This window comes from Pseudochaenichthys georgianus, chromosome 1 (assembly GCF_902827115.2).
Source record: "Pseudochaenichthys georgianus chromosome 1, fPseGeo1.2, whole genome shotgun sequence".
Taxonomy (NCBI): domain Eukaryota; kingdom Metazoa; phylum Chordata; class Actinopteri; order Perciformes; family Channichthyidae; genus Pseudochaenichthys; species Pseudochaenichthys georgianus.
The window spans coordinates 22308032-22329759 of NC_047503.1; the positions used below are offsets into that span (position 1 = coordinate 22308032).

The following is a 21728-nucleotide window of genomic DNA, read 5'->3' on the forward strand; positions in this document are numbered from 1 at the left end:
AACACTGACATTGTACAATGTAAACATTATATACATACCCAATACACTTACCTATCATCATGTTTTTGGATTCAAGTTATCTACAAAAACGTTTTTTTAGCAACAGAACATGTTTTTATTGATAGCAAAGAATGTTTACTCACTCCTTTGCAGATGGAGACAGATTCTTTGGACATAGACTTGGGGTAGGACACGTTGTGCTCCATAATGGACTGGAACAACTCATCTTCATCCTCGCCATCAAACGGAGGCTGTTGGAAAGAGGAGATCATTTTGAGAGTGTTGTTGGTGTTTCATCCATTGTCACATAACGGATGATTAAGTTATTGTTGTTTACTTGACGGCCTTTTCACTGACAAAAGTGACGTGTCAACAATGGCACCAATATTTGTTTAATGTCATTCATGCCCTCTGTTTGAAAATGTTATGAAAAAAGTTTTCCCATAATGTGGGTGTTTTGACATTCCATAAAACTAATTATTTGTCATTTCCACTCCACTGGCCCCTTTGGGCAGAGATAGCCTGTCTGCGTCATGCCCTCTTTAGCTGATTTCACGCAAGGCAGGGAAAGACAGAGGAAGGAAACATCTCAATAAGTTGAACATTTTGTAAATTGTTTAACAGCTTGCTATGGAGTTCATTTGGGAGGGAAAAAACATACCCATGTTCATGTTATTGCATGTACTTGCACTTACACAATGTTGGCCTTAATGAAGGGGAGTCACTTAAAAAACATGTAAATAAGTAATACATGTTTTATTAAATAATTTAGTGTTGAGTCTTGGAAACATGTTTAATTGAATATCTGTCAATAAAGAATTCAAACCCATCTAATTTGGTGATATTTTGAAATGGTGTAAACACTATCCTGAGGAAATTTAAATTAATATTGTAAAGATGGATGATACATTTTAAGCTTCTGCACATTTCACAAAGTTGTGATTAGTCTTTTTATCTTCAACATGGTCTGAGATTCAACTATAATTACCACTTAAATGTGGTTGTAAGTTCATGTTAAAACATTTCAGACAACACAGTCATCATAAACAGAAAATCCCTGGAAAACAACGTAGCGGCACCTGAACAGGTTAGCAGTAACTTCAAAAAGTTTCAACATTTAATTGCGTGTTTTTTGTGTGCACACATGCACAATCATACACAAATTAGTGTCTGACTTCTCTAAAAGAAGACAACATAGGTCATATACAATGTTCACTGAATTGAATATACCCTATGATTGGCGGGGAAATGGGGGGTTTGAGTGTACGTAGTGTACGTCAGTCTTTATTATTAGGGCTGCTGGGAAAGTCTTAGGAGGCACCACCTGAGTAAATGCAGGACTTGCTTTTTGGGAAAATTCAAAGTGGGAATATTGTGGGTATGAGCAGTCTGTGAGCAAACTTGTGTTTAATGACATAAAAAGTACAATGTGGAGTGTGTGTGTGTGTGTGTGTGTGTGTGTGTGTGTGTGTGTGTGTGTGTGTGTGTGTGTGGTGGCCCTCACCTGTCCTGCCAGCATTTCGTAGAGCAGGACTCCATAAGCCCACCAGTCTACAGAGCGTCCATATGGCTGATATGCAATGATCTGTGGAAGAAGGAAGAGAACAAATTCAGAATAACTCTAGTCAATCATGTCAAAAATACTTTAATCCTTCTTTGGTTACACTAATCTAGCTTAAAGGTAAAGGGTAGAAAAATGTGCTGCCTTGATGCATATTTAAAATGTACAGAACATGACCTGTCCTCCATATGTTCTTTCTTCATACCGAATCTGAGTGTGACAGCCAGGCTGCAGACTGTGATTCGTTTGTTATCCAACAATGTAATTTAAATTTGAAAGATGCTTTACTCTACACAGGAAGATTAAAAAGTGCCTTAAAATGCTGAAGACATCCTGTTTCATTATAAACGCAGTTCACAGCTCTTCATACAGGGATTGGACCGAGACAGAAAATATGTATAAAACAAGGTTTTGCAAATAATGTTGGTTGAGATGTTGGTTGAATTGCATTAATTTTAAATCACCTGCAACAAGAATTTGTCACTGCATTATCATTTCACAGAATATGACAACATTTTTCAAATGATGATGATGTAGCTGACGTTTAAAAAAAAACATAGTTCACACTTGTTTGCACAAAAAAAAAGCTCAACGGTTTAACAATCACATTTGTTTTGTTGTGAAGTCGTCTTGTCCACATACATGTATTGTAAATACTGTCAACACTTGACCTGGTGATTTTTACTTCATCACTTCGTTTTTTTTGAGTGATCAAGAACATGGAAAAGGTTTGAATTTGAAATCCTGCCTCCTACAAAACTACGTTCCCATACATATAAATTGCAATCTCAGTTTTAATTTGAGGTAAATGTTTTTGTAACACACCAGCTGTTGCGTCTGGCTCAAAAGGCCACAACAAAAAGGAGACACAACATGTCAACGGGTAGGTAAAGGTGTTTATGTGCACCACACTGTTCAAGTCAACTCATGGTTTATACTCATCAGAGCCGGGTGCCTGCAGGAAAAAGCAGAGAGAGAGAACAGACAGGAGCAGAGAGGCTTTAAAAAGGCTGTAGAGCACCAGACCCAGGTGCCCTGAGTTACTGCAATCAGTGCGATCAATGCAGCCAAGACAGGACAGCCACACCCTCTCCACTGATGAACCCACAGGGGCATCACAGCCCCCCCCCTTAAGACGGAGGCCCCAAAGGGATCCCCGAAACACCAAATATCCAGAGCCAGAGAGACTTCCTACCCCACCGGGGCACGAGAGAGAGCATCCGCCACAACGTTGTCCTTGCCCTTAATGTGCCGAATGTCCAAACTATAGGACTGCAGAAACAGGGCCCACCTCATCAGCCGCCGGTTCGGACAATTAAGTGAACAGAGAAAGGTAAGGGGATTATGGTCGGTATACACTACAACTGGGCTACTCCCAAAACCCACATACACCTCAAAGTGCTGGAGGGCCCATATTAAGGCCAATGCCTCCTTTTCGATTGTTGAGTAATTGAGTTGGTACGAATTAAACTTCTTTGAGAAGTAACAAATTGACCTATCAATACCCTCAACCTCTTGCATCAAAACCGCACCTGCCCCAACATGACTGGAATCAACCTCCAGGCTCATCGAGGCGCGGCGCAGCCAGAACCGGAGCACAGCACAACAGGGTCCTCACATTCTCAAACGCTACCTGACACTGGTCAAACCAAATGAACTTGACTGTACCCTTCAGCAAATCAGTCAGGCGCGCAACCACTGTGGAGAAGTTCTTACAAAAGGCGCGATAGTACCCGACCAGACCTAGGAACCGCATGAGTTCCTTCTTAGTAGTGGGCACAGGAAACTGCAAAACGGCCCGCACCTTCGCGTCTACCGGACGAACTTGTGCCTGGCCGACCACCCGGCCAAGGTACGTCACTGTCGCCCTAGCGAACTCACACTTGGCCAGGTTAACAGTGAGATGAACCTCAGCCAGGCGACAGAACAGAGCACCAATGTGTTTGATGTGGTCATCCCATGTGTCTCTAAACACCACTACGTCGTCAAGATAAACAGCAACCCCCTCAAGACCTGCTACCACCATGTTCATGAGGCGCTGGAATGTCGCTGGCGCATTACAAAGCCAAAACTCATCACTCATACTCATACAGACCGAAAGGTGTAACAAACGCTGAAATCTTTTGTGCACGCGCTGTCAAAGAAACTTGCCAGTACCCCTTTAACAAGTCGAATTTACTGACGAATCTAGCAGAGCCCACCAAGTCAATACAGTCCTCCATCCGTGGCAACGGGTAAGAATCTGTTTTTGTCACCTTATTAACCTTACGATAGTCGTTACAAAACCGCGGAGACCCATCTGATTTGCCAACCAGCAGACTAGGTGACGCCCAACTGGAGAACGACTGTACTGCAATCTGATTGTCCAACATGTACTGGACCTCAGCCTCCAGCACCCTACGCTTATCTGCAGGACAACGATAAAATCGCTGCTTAATTGGAGGACTGTCCCCCACGTCAATATCATGCTCCACGAGAGTTGTGCGCGATGGCGTATCGCCGAACAGTACCACAAACTTCCCGATTAAAGCTGCCAATTCATCTCTCTGTGCTGCCGGTAAGTGACTCAACAAGCGATCCAATTGGCATAACAACTCCGAATTCCTCAGCCTATCAGACATAACAGGTTCATCTGGTGCCTTAACATCACACTCCTCAGCCAACCCTCGATCTGAAAGCACAGAATCAACCATCATTTTGGGGCCCACACCCAACTTTTTAGCCATGAAGCTATCCCCAACGGTATCACGAACATAGTACGGTTTCAGGAGGTTGACGTGACACAGTTGAGACAACTTCCTCCGATTTGGAGTAGCAATCAAGTAATTTTGATCTGACACTTTACTCTCAACAGTGTACGGGCCGGCACACTTGGCTTTGAATGGTGAGACCTGCAGTGGCATTAAAGCCAACACCTGAGCCCCTGGGCTGAATTCACGATACTCTGCTTTACGGTCATAGAGTCTCTTCATATTAGCATGAGCACCAGCTACATGTTTCCTTGCCATTTCCACCGCTACATACAGGCGATGATGAAAGCCCTGTACATAGTCCACTAAATTTTTAGGTGGCTCACCCTCAACCAAACCATCCTGGAGAACAGATAACACACCACGCACCTTATGCCCAAAGACCAAATCATTAGGGCTGAACCCTGTACTTTCCTGAACGACTTCCTTGGACGCCAACATGAGCCATGGAAGTCCCTCCTGCCAGTCCTTCCCCATTTCCATACAATAAGCACGCAGCATGGACTTCAATGTTTGATGAAACCGCTCTAGCGCCCCCTGGCTTTGGACATGTCCACCACTGTCATGCGCAGTTTTCAATATCACATCACGAAAGCTACTCGGCACCACCACCTGAAACATTGCCTCCCCGACAGCATCACCAACACAGGGCACCCACTTACGCACCAGCAAGTCCCCCTGAACAAAGTAACCCTGGGCTATGTCTCTGACCTTCTCTGCCGGCAACAACTCAGTCCACAGAGCAGAAAGAGATGAATCGTCTTTCTGACTCCTGACCCAGTCCTCCTTTGACACCAACGAAGGGAGATCAGGCAGTGAGACCACATGTACCACATTACTTTTGCTACACTCCGAAACATGTGGGTCAGCAGACATTTTACGGCTCTGTGCACGTGTCACAGCACAAACTGGAAACACACTTGGAAACTGCAAACCACTCTCATCTGGCTCCCCAGATGCCACCGGCCTGGAAACCACCACAGGCGGTGGGACACCAGCCCACACAGCACTACCAGCGAGATCGTTGCCCAATATCATATGTATCCCATCAAGTGGCAACGCGGGATGCACGCCGATAGACAACTCCCCGCACCAGCTCGCAATCCAGCACTATTGTATGCCGTGGCACAGGGATCAAGCCCATCTCCATGCCCCTCATCAGCACAAAATCCCCCGTTTCTGTCTCTGACGAAAAAGGCAACACTGACTCAACAATGAATGAGTATCTCGCCGCTGTATCACGCAACACCTTAATCGGCACATATTTGTCACTACCGACTACTGATACAACAGCTTCAGCGATGAACGGCTCAAAACCAGAACCCGCATCCGGGTCGGCACAAACCGGCTTCTTATCAGGCACCATGCCCGAGCCTACACCCAACGGTTTTTTATCCAACACGGCAGAACAACACATGGCTGGAGCACGTGGTGACAAACGAGGCTTCCCCTTAGTTTCCAGCAACGGACACTGCTCCTTCCTATATAACAGAGCTCAAAGTGTATACTTTAATGGCAGTATCTCTAGTGCTAGATGTGTTGCAAGTGGAATTCCACAAGGAAGTTCACTAGGTCCTTTACTCTTCTCAATCTTTACAAATGATTTTCCATTAGCTCTTGAAAAAGCACAAGTCTCTATGTACTCGGATGACACGACAATATATACACAGGCTCCCACAATTGGTGAGATAACTGATATTCTGAACAAAGAACTGAAAACAGTAATGGAATGGGTGACCAGCAACAAATTATTGCTCAACATTCAAAAAACAAAAAGTATTGTATTTGGCACAAATTACGTACTAAGGTCTAAACCGCAGTTGAATCTGATGCTGAATAATGTAGAGGTTGAGCAGGTGGAGGAAACAAAACTCCTGGGACTCATCCTAGTGAACAATTTATCATGGACGAAACACATAGAGTCAGTGGTGGCAAAGATGGGGAGGAATATATCTGTCATCAAGAGGTGCTCAGTGTTTTTACCACCGCAACTGACAAAACAAGTCATTGAGACTCTAGTCCTTTCACAACTGGACTACTGCTCAATGATCTGGTCAGGGGCAAACAAGAGGGACCTGGGAAAGCTGCAACTGGTTCAAAACAGAGCAGCTCGGCTTGCCCTTAGGTGTACACCAAGACATAATGTAAACAAAATGCATGTCAAGCTCTCCTGGACATTAGTCACGGAAAGGCTGATGGTATCACTCCTTGTCTTTTTGAGAAACATAAATGAGCTGAAGCATCCAACCTGTCTATATAAGCAACTTACACCTAGCTCTAACATCCATACATATACAACGAGACATGCCACAAGAGGTTGCTATCAAATCCCTAAAGCCAAAACAGAGTCTATGAAGAGCACAGTGCTGTATAGAATCATGGCTGCATGGAACACACAGCCAGATCAGATTTCTAAAGAAACAACTAAAGCAAGCTTCAAAAGACGATTGAAGAGGTATCTAGAAGACAAAGATTGTAAATTACACAAGCAGCAGACAGGTTATGGTAAACATACAGCAGCACACCGATTCATATAGGTTTTTAAACACATGCAGGAATATGGTACTTTCGCTAACATAGACACACACAGCCTTTCACAGTTATGATGAGGATTGTATTTGTTTAGTTTGTTTTTACTCTAAAAGAAGCGAAGGGAGACATTTGTAAAATCACTATTATTATTGTTCTTTTTTTTTTCTTTTTCTTTCCAAGGAAATGGGGAATCAGAAAATAAGCTGTATGTGATGGTTGATATGAAAGTCACTGTTTGAAGGAAAATTGACGCCGTACACGATTTGTATCATTGTCTTGTAATGTACTGTCGAATGTCATGTTTTATGTTATTTGTGGACCCCAGGAAGATTAGCTGTTGTTATGCACCAGCTAATGGGGATCCTAATAAACTATAAAACTATAAAACTTCCAATGACACCCTCCTCTGCAATAATGACATAGGTCCACTTTGGCCCCCTCGGGTCGCCTTGTACCTACAAATCTACGGGAGGAGCCTGGTGAAAACTTTGCACCACCGCGGGCATAGCCATTGTCTTCTCCAGGTTTCCAATCACCCGTAGAATACTTCTCAGTAAAACTGAGAAGTGTGTCAATACAAAATCGTCTGCTAATTCAGCAGCTCTAAACGCGGTGGAAGGTTTCTGTTCATTCACATAAGTGGCCACATGCTGAGGGAGAATGTCTTTAAATTGTTCCAAGACAATGAGCTCACAAAGACCGTCAAAACTTGCAACCTTTGCTGCCGCGCACCACCGCTGAAAATGAGAAGTTAAATCACGGATAAACTCCACATGTGTCTGCTTATCTCCCTTGACCCAACTTCTGAACCTTTGACGATACGCTTGAGGAACCAGTTCGTAAGACTTCAATACCGCTGATTTTACTCTATCATAGTCCAAAGCAAACAGCTGAATAGGCTTCCTGTGCTCGCCCAGTGAGTACACACTGAAGTAACAGCACTCTGTCCGAATCTGACCAGTTTCTTGCCTCTGCTATGCGTTCAAATAGAGTGAAAAAATTTTCCGGGTCACGCTCATTGAACTTTGGCACTAATCGCAAATAAGAAATCATATCGCCACTGCCTGATGCCGACCTATCACCACCATCCTCCCCTGGAGAAAACTTGCCCTCTCCCATCAGCCGTAATCTAGCATGTTCCACCTCACATTTTATCTTTTCCATCTCCAGCATCTTCTCCACCTCTAAAGGCTTCTCTACCTCCTGCTACTGACCTCTCATCTCCAACTTCTCCTGCTCCAACCTCAACTCCAACTGCAACTTCTCCTGCTCCAACTTCAACTCCAACTGCGATCTCTCCTGATCAAACTGCATGGCCAAAAGCTCCTTTTGCTGCTCGAACGTCAAACCAGCTGTCTGAACCACTACCGGCACGAACCCTGCCGCACCAGACTTACTCTTCTGCAACACCCCCTGCTCAAACAAAGATGACACAATGACAGTTTTAATGTCATGTTTCCGCTTGCTCCCCACAACAGCAATGTCATAGTGCTCTGCTATTTCGACCAACTGTGCCTTCTGGCAATCATCTAAGAAAGACACTGAGGGCGCATCCACAAACGCTGACAAAGAAGTCATAATAGCCAATCAGAAAGCAAAGTATTAAACTGCCAACACGCATGGGCATAAGATTAACCCAACAGAGAACTTCCCCCTAACTGCCTAAACAAAATCTTCCTAATCTCATCTAGTCTTCATGTAGCTTGCGGTGGGTAATTACGCACTGGAACCCGGCGGAAGTAACACCAAGAACTCACGCGGACGTGCCCCCGAGACAGCTGTCCGAAAACAGCTGACACTAACCACGTTGCCATAACACTATGAAAACAAAAAAAAACAGACGCAACCCAAGGGGAAACGCCACTTAAGCCTAGCGGGGAAAATCTCTTTTACAAAAGCGTAACAAACAGCAACATCTTACCTTCTGATTGGCACACAAAACCTGACGACATGTCAAACACTACAGCTTCCTGAAACCCAAAAGACATGATGTGTCCCCCAAATAGCAGCGACAAGCCAGCACACAGCTGGACCACAACAATGAATCAGCTGCTCAATGACACCATGTGCTCTGAGCACTACACAAACTTTTTAAACAAATAACCCGTCGGACGAGCCCCCATTTGTTGCGACCTGGCTCAAAAGGCCACAACAAAAAGGAGACACAACCTGTCAACGGGTAGGTAAAGGTGTTTATTTGCACCACACTGTTCAAGTCAACTCATGGTTTATAGAGCCGGGTGCCTGCAGGAAAAAGCAGAGAGAGAACAGACAGGAGCAGAGAGGCTTTAAAATAGCTGTAGAGCACCAGACCCAGGTGCCCTGAGTTACTGCAATCAGTGCGATCAATGCAGCCAAGACAGGACAGCCACACCCTCTCCACTGATGAACCCACAGGGGCATCACACCAGCATAGTAATCTCATCTGGATATCCTATTAAACAGGCCTCTCAGCTGTGACAATTTCTCTGGTGACAAAAGGATTTCCTGAGGGTGCCTCTGACATTGTTCAAAGTTAATGCTTTCACCCGCTTTGATCCCTATTCCCACAACTCTGAAGACACGAACACACTGTATTAACACCTCACACCCAACCATCTCATGAGACTCTTATGCCATTTAACTACAGCTGCTGCAGCAGCTTCGTACATTCAGGGTTACACACAGCACATATTTTAAAACCACATCCATATGGGCTATGGGCTCAGAACAGTCTCATAATACACACAGAAGGATCCACACTTGTGTTTCCGGATCCACACTTGTGTTTTTCAATGCACACACAAATGTATTCCGTTTCATATACATGTAAATAAAATCCAAATACAGAAAAAAGTTTTACATGTGTATTTTTGATCCTCACATTTGTTTTCCTTTTAAATCCCCTGCACCTGCAAACAGCTTTCTGTGCACGGATAGCTGTGCATTCGTGTGTGGGTTTTTTGAGACTCCCCTGACGGTCAGCCGATTCGTACTTGTAAGTATTTCTATCTATAGCCAATCAGATGTCTCCTCAATTCTAAGCCAATCACATGAGCGCGCCCCTACGAGGGTAGATTTCTTGCGTTCATGACGTAGCGATTCATGTACGCATTTTGCGCAGTCCGGAGCTGACAGCTCCATGGAGCCTGCCTGCAGGCGCTAATCTCAGGACACCCTCCACTCTCAGTACAGCGCCACTTTCCGAACAGGAAATGCACGCAAATACAAGCCTTTATATTATGAAGGTACAGCGCCACATTCCGAACCATTAATGAATGCTTGTGTACACAACAACGGCAGGCAAAACCGTTTTAAATGTGTGTTTCCTGTATGACGAATACAGCTGCTTTATTTATGTCTGTATGAAGTTGTTGTGAGTGTGGAGGGAGCAGCTACAGGTTAGCTTAGCCTAATCGATCAGTGCACTACGAAGCCAGTGCTAGACAGTGACCTGTTAACGGGGGGAGCCCCGCCGGTCATTATCGGCCGATATTCACTCTTAATAGTTTGATCGGTGCTCTCTATAAAGGCCGATCAGGAGAGCTGGATCTGATCGATATGGACATAAACGCGAGTGAAGTATAACCGGACGCAAGAGAGAGATCAGATCAGCTGCTGAGTCTGATGGAGACACGCTGCTCTGCATAATCACCTGATGCTCCGCCCTCTGTTTAGCGAGCTGACCGGACTGCGCAAAATGCGTATATGAAGTAATCTTACCCTCGTGGGGGCGCGCTCATGTGATTGGCTTAGAATGAAGGAGACATCTGATTGGCTATAGATAGACAAAATTACAAGTACGAATCGGCTGACCGTCAGGGGAGTCTCAAAAAACCCACACACGAATGCAAAGCGATCCGTGCACAGAAAGCTGTTTGTGTTTGCAGGTTCAGGGGATTTAAACGGAAAACTAATAAGTGAGGATCAAAAATACATATGTAAAACTTTTTTCTGTATTTGGATTTTATTTACATGTATATGAAACGGAATACATTTGTGTGTGCATTGAAAAACACAAGTATGGATCCGGAAATACAAGTTTGAATCCTTCTGTGTGCATGTGAGTATTATGAGACTGAGCCCATACATGCAGACATGAAGCGAACACATATGTGCAAAAGTGTGTGGAAGCAGATCCGTCCTGTATCTCTTTAACCTTTGCTGCTTAGCACCTGACCTCTGCCCTGCCCCATGGCGCACACACACACACACACACACACACACACACACACACACACACACACACACACACACACACACACACACACACACACACACACACACACACACACACACACACACACACACACACACACACACACACACACACACACACACACACACACACACACACACACACACACACACACACACACACACACACACACACACACACACACACACACACACACACACACACACACACACACACGACGCTGTCCTGAGTTTCAGTGGGAGTCAGCTGGACACGGTTTACATCCACGTGTTTAGCCTCATACATAAAAGCATGCATGAACACAAACTTGCATTCACATACACCAATATGTCTTTGAATGTCACTTTAACTGTGAGAGTTACAGAATAGAAGCAGGAAGAAGGCATACAGTATAGCATAGATTATCGTTAACATTGAAAGATAGGCCATGCCCTACATCGCAAAATTGTTGTGAAAAATGAAAAACTGTTTGTTTATCCGCCAACGTAATTCATATCCACTCCGATAATGGATCCTTCCCCCGAGTTTAATAATCATTTGGCTTGTATTTTCTTTCATAATCCTGCTGATAAAGAGTCAAACAAACCGAATATTTGACCCCCTTGGCGGAATTAATAATACTGCAACGGTCCTGTAAAATTATATTAATTAATTAATTTACGTTGTTAAAACTAAGTCCGTGGAAATGTGCATCTTAATGTCTATTATGTAACAATGTTTTCTTTGTTAAACACTAACAATTCAGGTCTTCATTTTGGAAAACAAACCCAACACTCAACACATCTAATATGGCTGTAATATAAATGAAGGTATTTCTGATGTTTATTTTAAAGACAGTCACGGATCACTACACATATATATATATATATATATATATATATATAGGGCCGTTATTATTAATGTCCTTCAAGGCCTTTTATCAAAACACCTTTGTCCTTAACCCTAGCTGACATGTTTCATGAACTTCAGATGGTCAACTTCACGTAAACATACAGAGCTTACATCACTTTTCACACGGCCACCTAACTCAAAAGCCCCAGAGGTGTGGTAGCCCTACAGTCCACAGAGATGAGGGTTGTTTTACTAGTTCTGCTTTGCTGCCGCCTGTCTGAGGCAAACATCCTGGGTCAGAGGTTCACTGCTATCACAAACACTGAGGATGAGACCACTGAAGCAGATATCTTCACTCTGCTCAGTGAGATGATGGCTGCGTTGGAGGAACAGAGAAGTGAGCTGCCACACCAGAGAGAAAGTGGTGCAGCTGCAAAAAGTAACAGGGTATGTGTCGGATACAAAATGTGTGTAATGTACTGTATAGAATGGACAGTCGGTGACAGCCAGATGGAAGAAATATTGGAGCAGTTAGAAGCACTGAAGACAGGCATTACACGTGCATGAAAATAAGAGAACAATTACATTATGCGCTTGATGATATCAACATGTTTGTGTTTACAGTTTAAAAAAAACGATTCAATTCAATCAAAGCTGTTGTCTGTTGTTGAAATTTGAACATCTTTTTGGAAGGTTACAATCACTACCTATTGCATTCTTTCAATTCTATGAACAAAGACCACGAGAGCAGGCTGAGAGTCAGTGAGATGCAGCGAGAGGAGCAGAGGAAGCAGGTGCAGGAAGCTGTGCGGCAGTACACAGGTAAGGTAACCTTATCCACAGATTCAAAATGAATTTTAAATATTTATAACACAAATAGGGGCACTTTATAGAATGAAGAAGCAGGTTGATATTTTGCTTCTTTTTTTTTTAAATATAAAAAATAAAGTTGACTCCTGCAATCTCTATATGTATATTAGCCTAGGAATTGTTTGATATGTTTTCTCCAATCATTTTTATGGAGCAGTAATGGAGGCCAGACTGGATGCCAGTGACTTGGAGGGCCAAAGCAAACGAATGAGAGAACTGCAGAAAGAAAGTGAAAGTATACAACAAACAAATTCATTATTTATGTCCGGTAAAGTAGATTTCCTCATCTCATCTCAGCTCATTCTATCCTACCCAAAGATTTATGGTCGACTAAATAGTTGAAGTCATTCAATATTTAGCTCCTCATTTTGATCAAATAGAGTTGAATGGCAGACTGACAGCACTCGGAAATGAGCTTGAAGACACAGATGCCGGAGTGGAGGCTCTGCAGGCTGCTGATCGAGGTACATTAACTACATTATATATTGATTTACAGATGGATTGACTATGTTTTATTTTTTTCCAGAAAATGATGTGAGACGGCTTTTTCAGGTAACTATTTTGTGCAACTACATTTTCGTCTTTCAGATGTAGAAGGCAGACTGAACACTGCTGATGTCCAGGCAGAGACACAAAGAACCTCAGTGGAACATTTACAAAAGTATCACAAAAACTCACAATTCACATCCAATATGTGAATTGTGAGTTTGCAAAGATGTATAATGCAAATTATCTTAAATAATGAATGTTCCTTCTACTGTAACATTAAGGATTATCTTAGCTGAATCTAAAAAAGAAAGTAAATTCAGTGAGAGTTGTATCATGAACTCTAAAAAGGTCATCACCCTTAGAATCAACAAATTATGTTTAGAGAGACAGTAAGGCATTATATCTATAATGCTTTTCTTGATCTTGACGAAACATGAAAGTTATGCCAACTGCTATACATATAGCTTCTCTGTTCCACGAGCTCCATCAGTGAATTTGCACAAGCTACTACTTCTACACATCACAATCACATGAAACAGAATAAGAATGAGACAATAAGCCATAGTGACAGCCCAATGTTAAACTGACACTCTTTGATTGCATTTGGCTAGGAGGCAGGAAGATGGAGACGGGAAAAGCCCCCTTCCTTTATCCAGCCATGATGTTGTTAATTTGCTCCCGGGTCATAGACTCCATGGTGAGGGGAAGCCTCTGGATGAAGTCCCTCGTTTGCCTGTTTAAGGAGGAAGGAATCATGTCGACCTTCAGCCTAACCCGATGGCTGCCAATGAATTCAGCGACGCTCTCTTAAGATAGATTTTCACATGTTGAACTAACGACTTCAATATGTGTGAGAAACTAGGATGACTGCTTATCCATGTAAACTGAAAGCAGACGGCCTTAGTGGGAAACAAATATATGTTGGGTCTCTACTCTCACCTCTAAACAAAAAAATATAAATTATTTATTGTGGAGAATCAGATTGTTTAATACTCTAAAACAGGGGTGTTAAACTCAATTTCATCACGGGCCACATCAGCATTAAGGTTGCACTCAAAGGGCTGGTTGTAACTTCAAGACTATACAAATATACATATATATAAAATAATGTTTTATATTACATTATTGCCTCTGCATTGGATTATTATCGGAGAGGGTAATAACTTCATAATTAACTACGTCTGAGAGCAGAAATCTAGGGCAAATAATTGCAAGTCTCTTCAGTGTGCATGTCACAAAATGAGATGCATTGTGGGACATGTAGTTTATGGACATCGTGCTTCAGTAAGTGGCATGAAACCGTTTAATAAACGTATTGTATTTTTTGCAAGCTCTTGCGGGCCAAATAAAATGAAGTTGGGGCTGGATTTGGCCCACGGGCCTTGAGTTTGACACCCCTGCTCTAAAACCTAATGTGGCATAGTTGTTACGCTATGTCTCCAAGATTGTACCTAACAGTCTCTCTTGAAAAACTACGTGAAATAAAGGGTTGAACATTGCAAACACCTCAGGTCAATGTAGCAAGCAGACCTTCATGTTGGTTTGTGTCATGGGAATGAGAACAGAGAGGAAGAGAGTCAGAGGTAGAGAAAGAAATGGAAGAAAGTACCAGAGGAAGAAGCATACAGCATTAACAATTTTAAAGACGCTTTCCATTTAATACATTTACCAAAATATAATGCAATACAACTCAAATTAATGACATTCCCATCAGCCTCAGCTGGTAAGTGCTAATTGCTTCCGCTTTAAGCTACGATTGAGAGGGACATTACAACATTACCTGCTAAACATCTTTGACATGGGAGCGAAGCAAAAGAAAATGTCAAAGAAGGGACAATTAAAGTTCAGCAGAAAGCGACTGTTTAGATCATTCGTGCACAGGGCTGAGCTAATGTGACTTCCATGTGATTTGCTGCCCTTGCCACCCGTTGCCTGTGTGTCACAACACCAGCGGCATTTAAGGTTTCAGGCATTGTGACCTTCGTGCTCTGAACCACTGTGTTGAGTCTAGATTTTTAGCATTCTATTTATATATTATGTACAAAGATGTGTATTTGTTTTTTCTGTTTGCATGAGGCTGATAAATACATAAAGGGCTCTCTCCTGCCAGGATGATAGTGATGGAAAGGGTCCTGACATTCCCTGTTCTCATCCTGTTGTATTTGTATTTTATTGTATGAAAGCCTCTGGCAAGAAGAGCTCACTGCAGTAGATCTGTGTGTGTGTGTTTAGTGTGTATAGCATAACAATTAATGTTTATTCTGATTAATCATTTATAGAAATCCATGTATTTGTTCTTTAATATCTAGCCGAGTCAAAACATATTTAACGTGCTTGCCTGAGTATCTGTGTGCATGTGTACCTGAGATTGGACAGTTTGTGAACGTGTGATTTTCTGCGTGTACATGGGCATCGCTGCAGACACATCTCTCACATTAGGCCTGATGCTACATGACAGGTGTGGATCAGACTGCTAGCTATTCAAGTGCACCACACACACACACACACACACACACACACACACACACACACACACACACACACACACACACACACACACACACACACACACACACACACACACACACACACACACACACACACACACACACACACACACACACACACACACACACACACACACACACACACACACACACACACACACACACACACACACACACACACACACACACACCACACACACACACACACACACACACACACACACACACACACACACACACACACACACACCGTCATATATTGACGGACGGTCAGGGCCCCTCCCCGTCGCTATATTACGTACAGGGTACCCCTTGCCCGTCAGGCTTCTACGGGCAGGGCGTCCCATAGACCTTCATTGCGGACAGCGGACCCCTTGACCGTCAGGCTTCTATGTCGTCCCATAGACCTTCATTGCGGACAGCGGACCCCTTGACCGTCAGGCTTCTATGTCGTCCCATAGACCTTCATAATGCCTATTTTAAGGTTCATTTTATGTGAGTAATGAGTTTTTATTTCTGATTATTTGTGCAGTACATGTACATGATGTTTAGTTTGCTAGTTATGACGAAGATTACTTCATGAATGCTAACGTTTTTTTGGTGGAAATGTGTTTTTTCACAGCAAAGTCACCCTCTGTACTTGGACTTATTGGGAGAATCTAAAGGCAAAAACATCCCAGATATTCATTTAGGTCTTTATTTTAGACCTTTAGTGTTGCCGTCTGTGAGGAAAATACATGGGGCTCAGAGCCTCGTATTTTTAAAATCTTTTTTTCCTTCTAATTTGTTATTCTTTTCAAAATAACAAACTGTTATTTACTCACCAATAACACACAATTATCCTTGCTTTTATTTATTGGTTTAATTCCATAATCTCTGTCTTTTTTGGTGTCCGTCAGGAACTGAATTTCAAAATAAAAATAACCGGAAACAGACGTAGGCCTATAAGGGACATTTCGAGCATCATTGCGATTGTCAACATTTCTGAGTTTAGGATGGCCGAAGACACTACACTACCCATAATCCCCAGCTATCGTTTAAGACTACAGTCCCCGTGATTACTCTTCAAGGTCTGGGATTGGATGTTGGAGTGGCAGTGCGCCAAGGTTACGCCGAGCGTCAAACAGCTTTTTGAAATGGAACGAAACCACGCCAGACTAACCAAAACTGGAATCGAACGCCCCCCCAGAACTACACACTACACTATTGTGTTTCGCAAAATGTTCTATGGGACGTCTCTACTGAATGTTTTCGTTTTTACCACAATTAGAAGTTGCCAGTATTAAACACATTGGTGTTATCAAATGTAAAACATATAATTAATAAATGGGTGAAAATCGCTGTCCATAATGCGCAGCATTAATATATAGCATTAATATATACCCACATGACAGCTCATTGATACTTTGTAATTCTACTCCACTACAATTCAGAGGTTAACCTGGTATTTTTACTCCACTACACTTATTTGAGTTACTTTGCAGATTCTGATTAATGATGTGAAATATAAACAACCCTTAAATCAGACTTTAGTTACACCTGAGTAAAATTCAGGGAAGGTGATTGTCAAGTGCCAACAATCAGGAGAGATATTTGATAGTTGGTGCTTGAGAAGACTAAACATGTATCTGCAATTGACATTAATGGAAACGAGTAATAAAGTATATTAATTACTCGTTATTCTCTACTAATAGTTAATTAAAGACTGTATATTATGGCTATTTTGCACATCCCTTTCAAGATTTTCAAAGGTTTATTGACATATCATATACACAACTACGGTGTAGTTATGCAATGAATGAAAAACTTGGGTCACAGTTCCCTCAACAGTGCCTTGCAAGACATCTATCAATATGTGTGTACCTCCACCATTAAACTGTCATATTCTGCACATTTCTTATTCTATCTAAGAGTATAATCCATATGTATAATATCAGTTAAAACAAGTGCTTCAACATAGTTAACATTGCAGGAAAGCAATATATTAGACGTTAAGTACTTTGTCAGGCTTAATATTTATCTGTAGATAGATACCCCCAATGTTTTTTTCTTATTTAAAAGAAGACCTTAATCTGTTATTTAATGTTTAAATAAAGGTTAATTCGTTTTTCTGTTTTGCACCTCCTCCTATTAATATCTTTGTACATCCTGCACTAAACTGTTTTATTGAAGAGATCACTTATAGTATCTTCTTGATTTTTTATATTCTATATTTCTATCACAGACCTTCTACTTTCCCCCTATGAAAGTATATGTAAGTATATGTAAGTATATGTTTTTTAATCAAATATAACACATAAAAACAATAATTCAATAACGTGCTTTAACCACTAGGCGGTGCACACAAGGTACACACAGACACTTGTATGTACAACATCTGAAGATGTGTAGTTTTATTCATGCTTTCACATAATTTTACAGCATATTGCTATACTATTTCAGACTCAGTATTTACATTCAAAATTCAAAATTAAATCCAATTCAAATCAGTAATATCTTTAAAAACTACAAGTCCTTTTATATCAGCTGTGCACCGTTATGGTGTAAATATAACCTATCTATGAATTATATCAAATGTAAAAGTCAGCCGAATTAGTGTTGATACTGCAAGGAGACGTATTGTGTGAAGAGAAATTGAAGATGTTTTTTAATTGTTGATATATTTATGATCCACGTCAAGTATTCAGTTTCGGCGGCATTTCTTCAGTTTTTCCAAAGGTCTTCTCATCAGGGCGCTATAAATAAAGAACTACGGCAGATCTGTAATATGTAATGCAGCCGAACCGTGTATTACAATGCCGTTATGTGATGACTTTCAAAGAGAAAAGCAAGAGCACTCGGAATTAAGTATTATTTTATTCTTTTAAAATGTTTTCCGGATTTCATATAATATAAACACCAAATCCCAGCATGCTTTGCGGCTAAAACATCCAATCAGCGTAGCTGAGAATCTTGGGTAATCGCACACACACACACACACACACACACACACACACACACACACACACACACACACACACACACACACACACACACACACACACACACACACACACACACACACACACACACACACACACACACACACACACACACACACACACACACACACACACACACACACACACACACACACACACACACACACACACACACACACACACACACACACACACACACACACACACACACACACACACACACACACACACACACACACACACACGATGTGACAGGGGTGCAGCGTGATTTTCAGCCTCCGTGTTTCCATCAGATCCCTGTGAGGAGTGTGTGTGCTGTGGAGAAGATTCCGTGTGCAGCAGGCCACGCTTTAATACGCTGTTTTTATCACCACCAGTGCATGTGCCTGTTGTGGTTGCTTTCATTTCTTCATTCAATAATATAGCGTATTTTTTCCCCGCACTTCGTAACATTTCTAAATACTGATTTCTGTAAAAAAATACTTCACTTATGTTGACTTAATGTAGAATAATATTCAAAACCCAACATGACACCATATTAATGATAATCAAACTGCAGTTTATAGACATTCTGCTGCATTTCTTCTAAAAGAAAAAATACCAAATCTGAGCACCTATTTTTATAATTTAACACCTCAACTGAACAACATCAGCATATGATGTATTATAGCTGACACTGTAAAATATTTATCTGAATGCGTCATAAATCTATTTTCAGTTGCATAATGTCATGAGCTAAGGAAAACATTTTTTTTTTTTAAACTAAAGGGGATAATGTATCGTGGTGGCATGCACATGATGTATACACAAATGTCAGCAGCGAATGTGTTTTGTAGTCCTGAGCCAAAAAGGGTTTATGAGGAAAGGAAACCATACAACCAAAGGATGTGAAGAATATTAAAGATAATATCTCTAATAACTGGATATTTTAATAATCCGTCAGACAAGTGAACTTTTTGTAAAGCTGCCAACTTGTTTGCAGGAAGCTCGCATGTTCATGCTGGTTCTCTGCATTTCTATCTCATTTGCAGTTTCCTTCACAGTTTCCTTCACACTTTCACCTTCTCCCCTCGACCTTTTAACACATCAGACTTCTTTTTCTTATCACAGCTGAAGGGATTTAGCTGATCTGGAAATCCTGGTTTGAGGAGGTTACAATTGGAGCTGCTATTGCAAGGACAAGTTCCCTAACAAGAGCTCTGTTGTGACTAATGGTTTGCTTTTTCTAACCCTCAAACTTTTCAGGATCAGCCACAATCATTATTCAATGAATCGTGCCCGGCAAAGACGCCTCAAGCTGAACCATATCAATTATAATTATACATAGATTGGTATACCATTCAAAGTTATGCGCCTGTGCTGAACTTGAACTATTTTTCAAAATGAATAACATCCTTTCATTAAAGTAAATGAACACATTTAGAGAGAACATTAATATCCCAAACAAAAGACTCCATATGAATGCTGGTTGTATAACATTACATTTGTTTTGCATACCACAAGTGTCTGCTGAGTTTTCAGACTTTGTCCTTCCTCCTTAAAGTTTTTGAAGCTGTACTGGAATTTCTCATCTGTTTCTGCTCCTGCATTTTAACACATCAACACTTTGAGCAGCAACACCAACCATGCTACATTATAATAAGCTCCAAAAAGTGGCTATTCCTTAATGACTTCAGTTGTACATTATCATCTTGACACTACAAACACCATTTTTCCAGCCCAAAAAGAGCAAGCGAGCAGGGAAGTACAGTAGACACCGATGCCTTCTCATGCCACACTGCAGAAGGGATGAACCAGGGCGACGAGGGAAATGGCCCGAGTCAGACAGCTGAACATCTTTAGATGCTGCACAGTGCCGGCATTAGGTCACGCTTTCAACCCTAACCCTGCTTCCTTTGCTTGTCTTCTTCAGTTTCTGACATCTCTTGTCTCCTTCTGCTCTTTCCCTCACAGTTTAATACCTTATGTCCTTTGTGATCTTTTTCTGTCCTCCCCCCCTTCTTTGCTATCTCTTCTTCTCTGTGTCAAAGGCATTGAGGTGTAAACTCACATTAGAGAAAGCATTTCTCCCTGACAGGAACTTTCAATGACTGGCTATGTAGGTCAGAACAACCTGTGTTTCAGCACCTGTGTGCGTGTGTGTGTGTGTGTGTGTGTGTGTGTGTGTGTGTGTGTGTGTGTGTGTGTGTGTGTGTGTGTGTGTGTGTGTGTGTGTGTGTGTGTGTGTGTGTGTGTGTGTGTGTGTGTGTGTGTGTGTGTGTGTGTGTGTGTGTGTGTGTGTGTGTGTGTGTGTGTGTGCGCGCAATGAGCGTGTGGGCAGGTGTGTGTGAAAAAAGTATGAAAATATATTTGTTTTATTCCACAGCTATTCCAGGCATACTAAGAAAAAAACACAATTATTTATTGTGTACGAGGTGGCCACTGATCAGCGGTGGCTGGGGGCGTAAAAGTTATTATAACATGTTCATCTTACTGTAAGCTTTATAAGGGTTGTTAAAAAAAGTTCCCTATTTATTCGATTTGTTTGACTACTTAAAGGGGCTCTGCTGCAGCACCTCTTTTCACCCTCTGTCTGAAACCAGAGCCCAGTTTGCTCTGATTGGCTAGCTTGCCGGTGGAAGTAAACAAATGAGTCGGGGCGTTTCTGGCAGGGGGGGGGGGGGAGTGGGAGCCTTTGCAGACCATTTACTTGCACAAAAACCTATATAACACACTACAGGAAAGGGAGGACCATAAGCATAATAGGGCCTCTTTAAAGCAATAACAACTTAACATAACTTATGATCACATTAAGCATAATAACAGTGATTGTATGCATGTCAGTGAGTGACCACTAATTATTTCTTATTATTTAATTATTATGGTACTATTATTAAGGTCATTTAAAAATGTTTTCTTATGTGATATGATCTGTGTGGAAAGTAACAAAGTAAACGTACAAAGTACTGTACATAAGTACCATTTTAAGTGTTTTCATTCAATGTTACTTTATGATTCAATAAAATGTAT

General features: G+C 41.8%; 1 protein-coding gene across 1 annotated transcript in view; it reads right to left on the bottom strand.

Moving 5' to 3' along the window:
• prkcaa (protein kinase C, alpha, a) overlaps positions 1-21728 on the bottom strand; it is a 165627-nt gene that overhangs the window by 31826 nt on the left and 112073 nt on the right. Inside the window, exons 14-15 of the mRNA XM_034077813.2 lie at positions 1505-1585; positions 144-251 (exon numbers count right to left, since the gene is read on the bottom strand). Coding sequence (XP_033933704.1) covers positions 144-251; positions 1505-1585 — 189 coding nt within the window. The remainder of the gene's footprint in view (positions 1-143; positions 252-1504; positions 1586-21728) is intronic.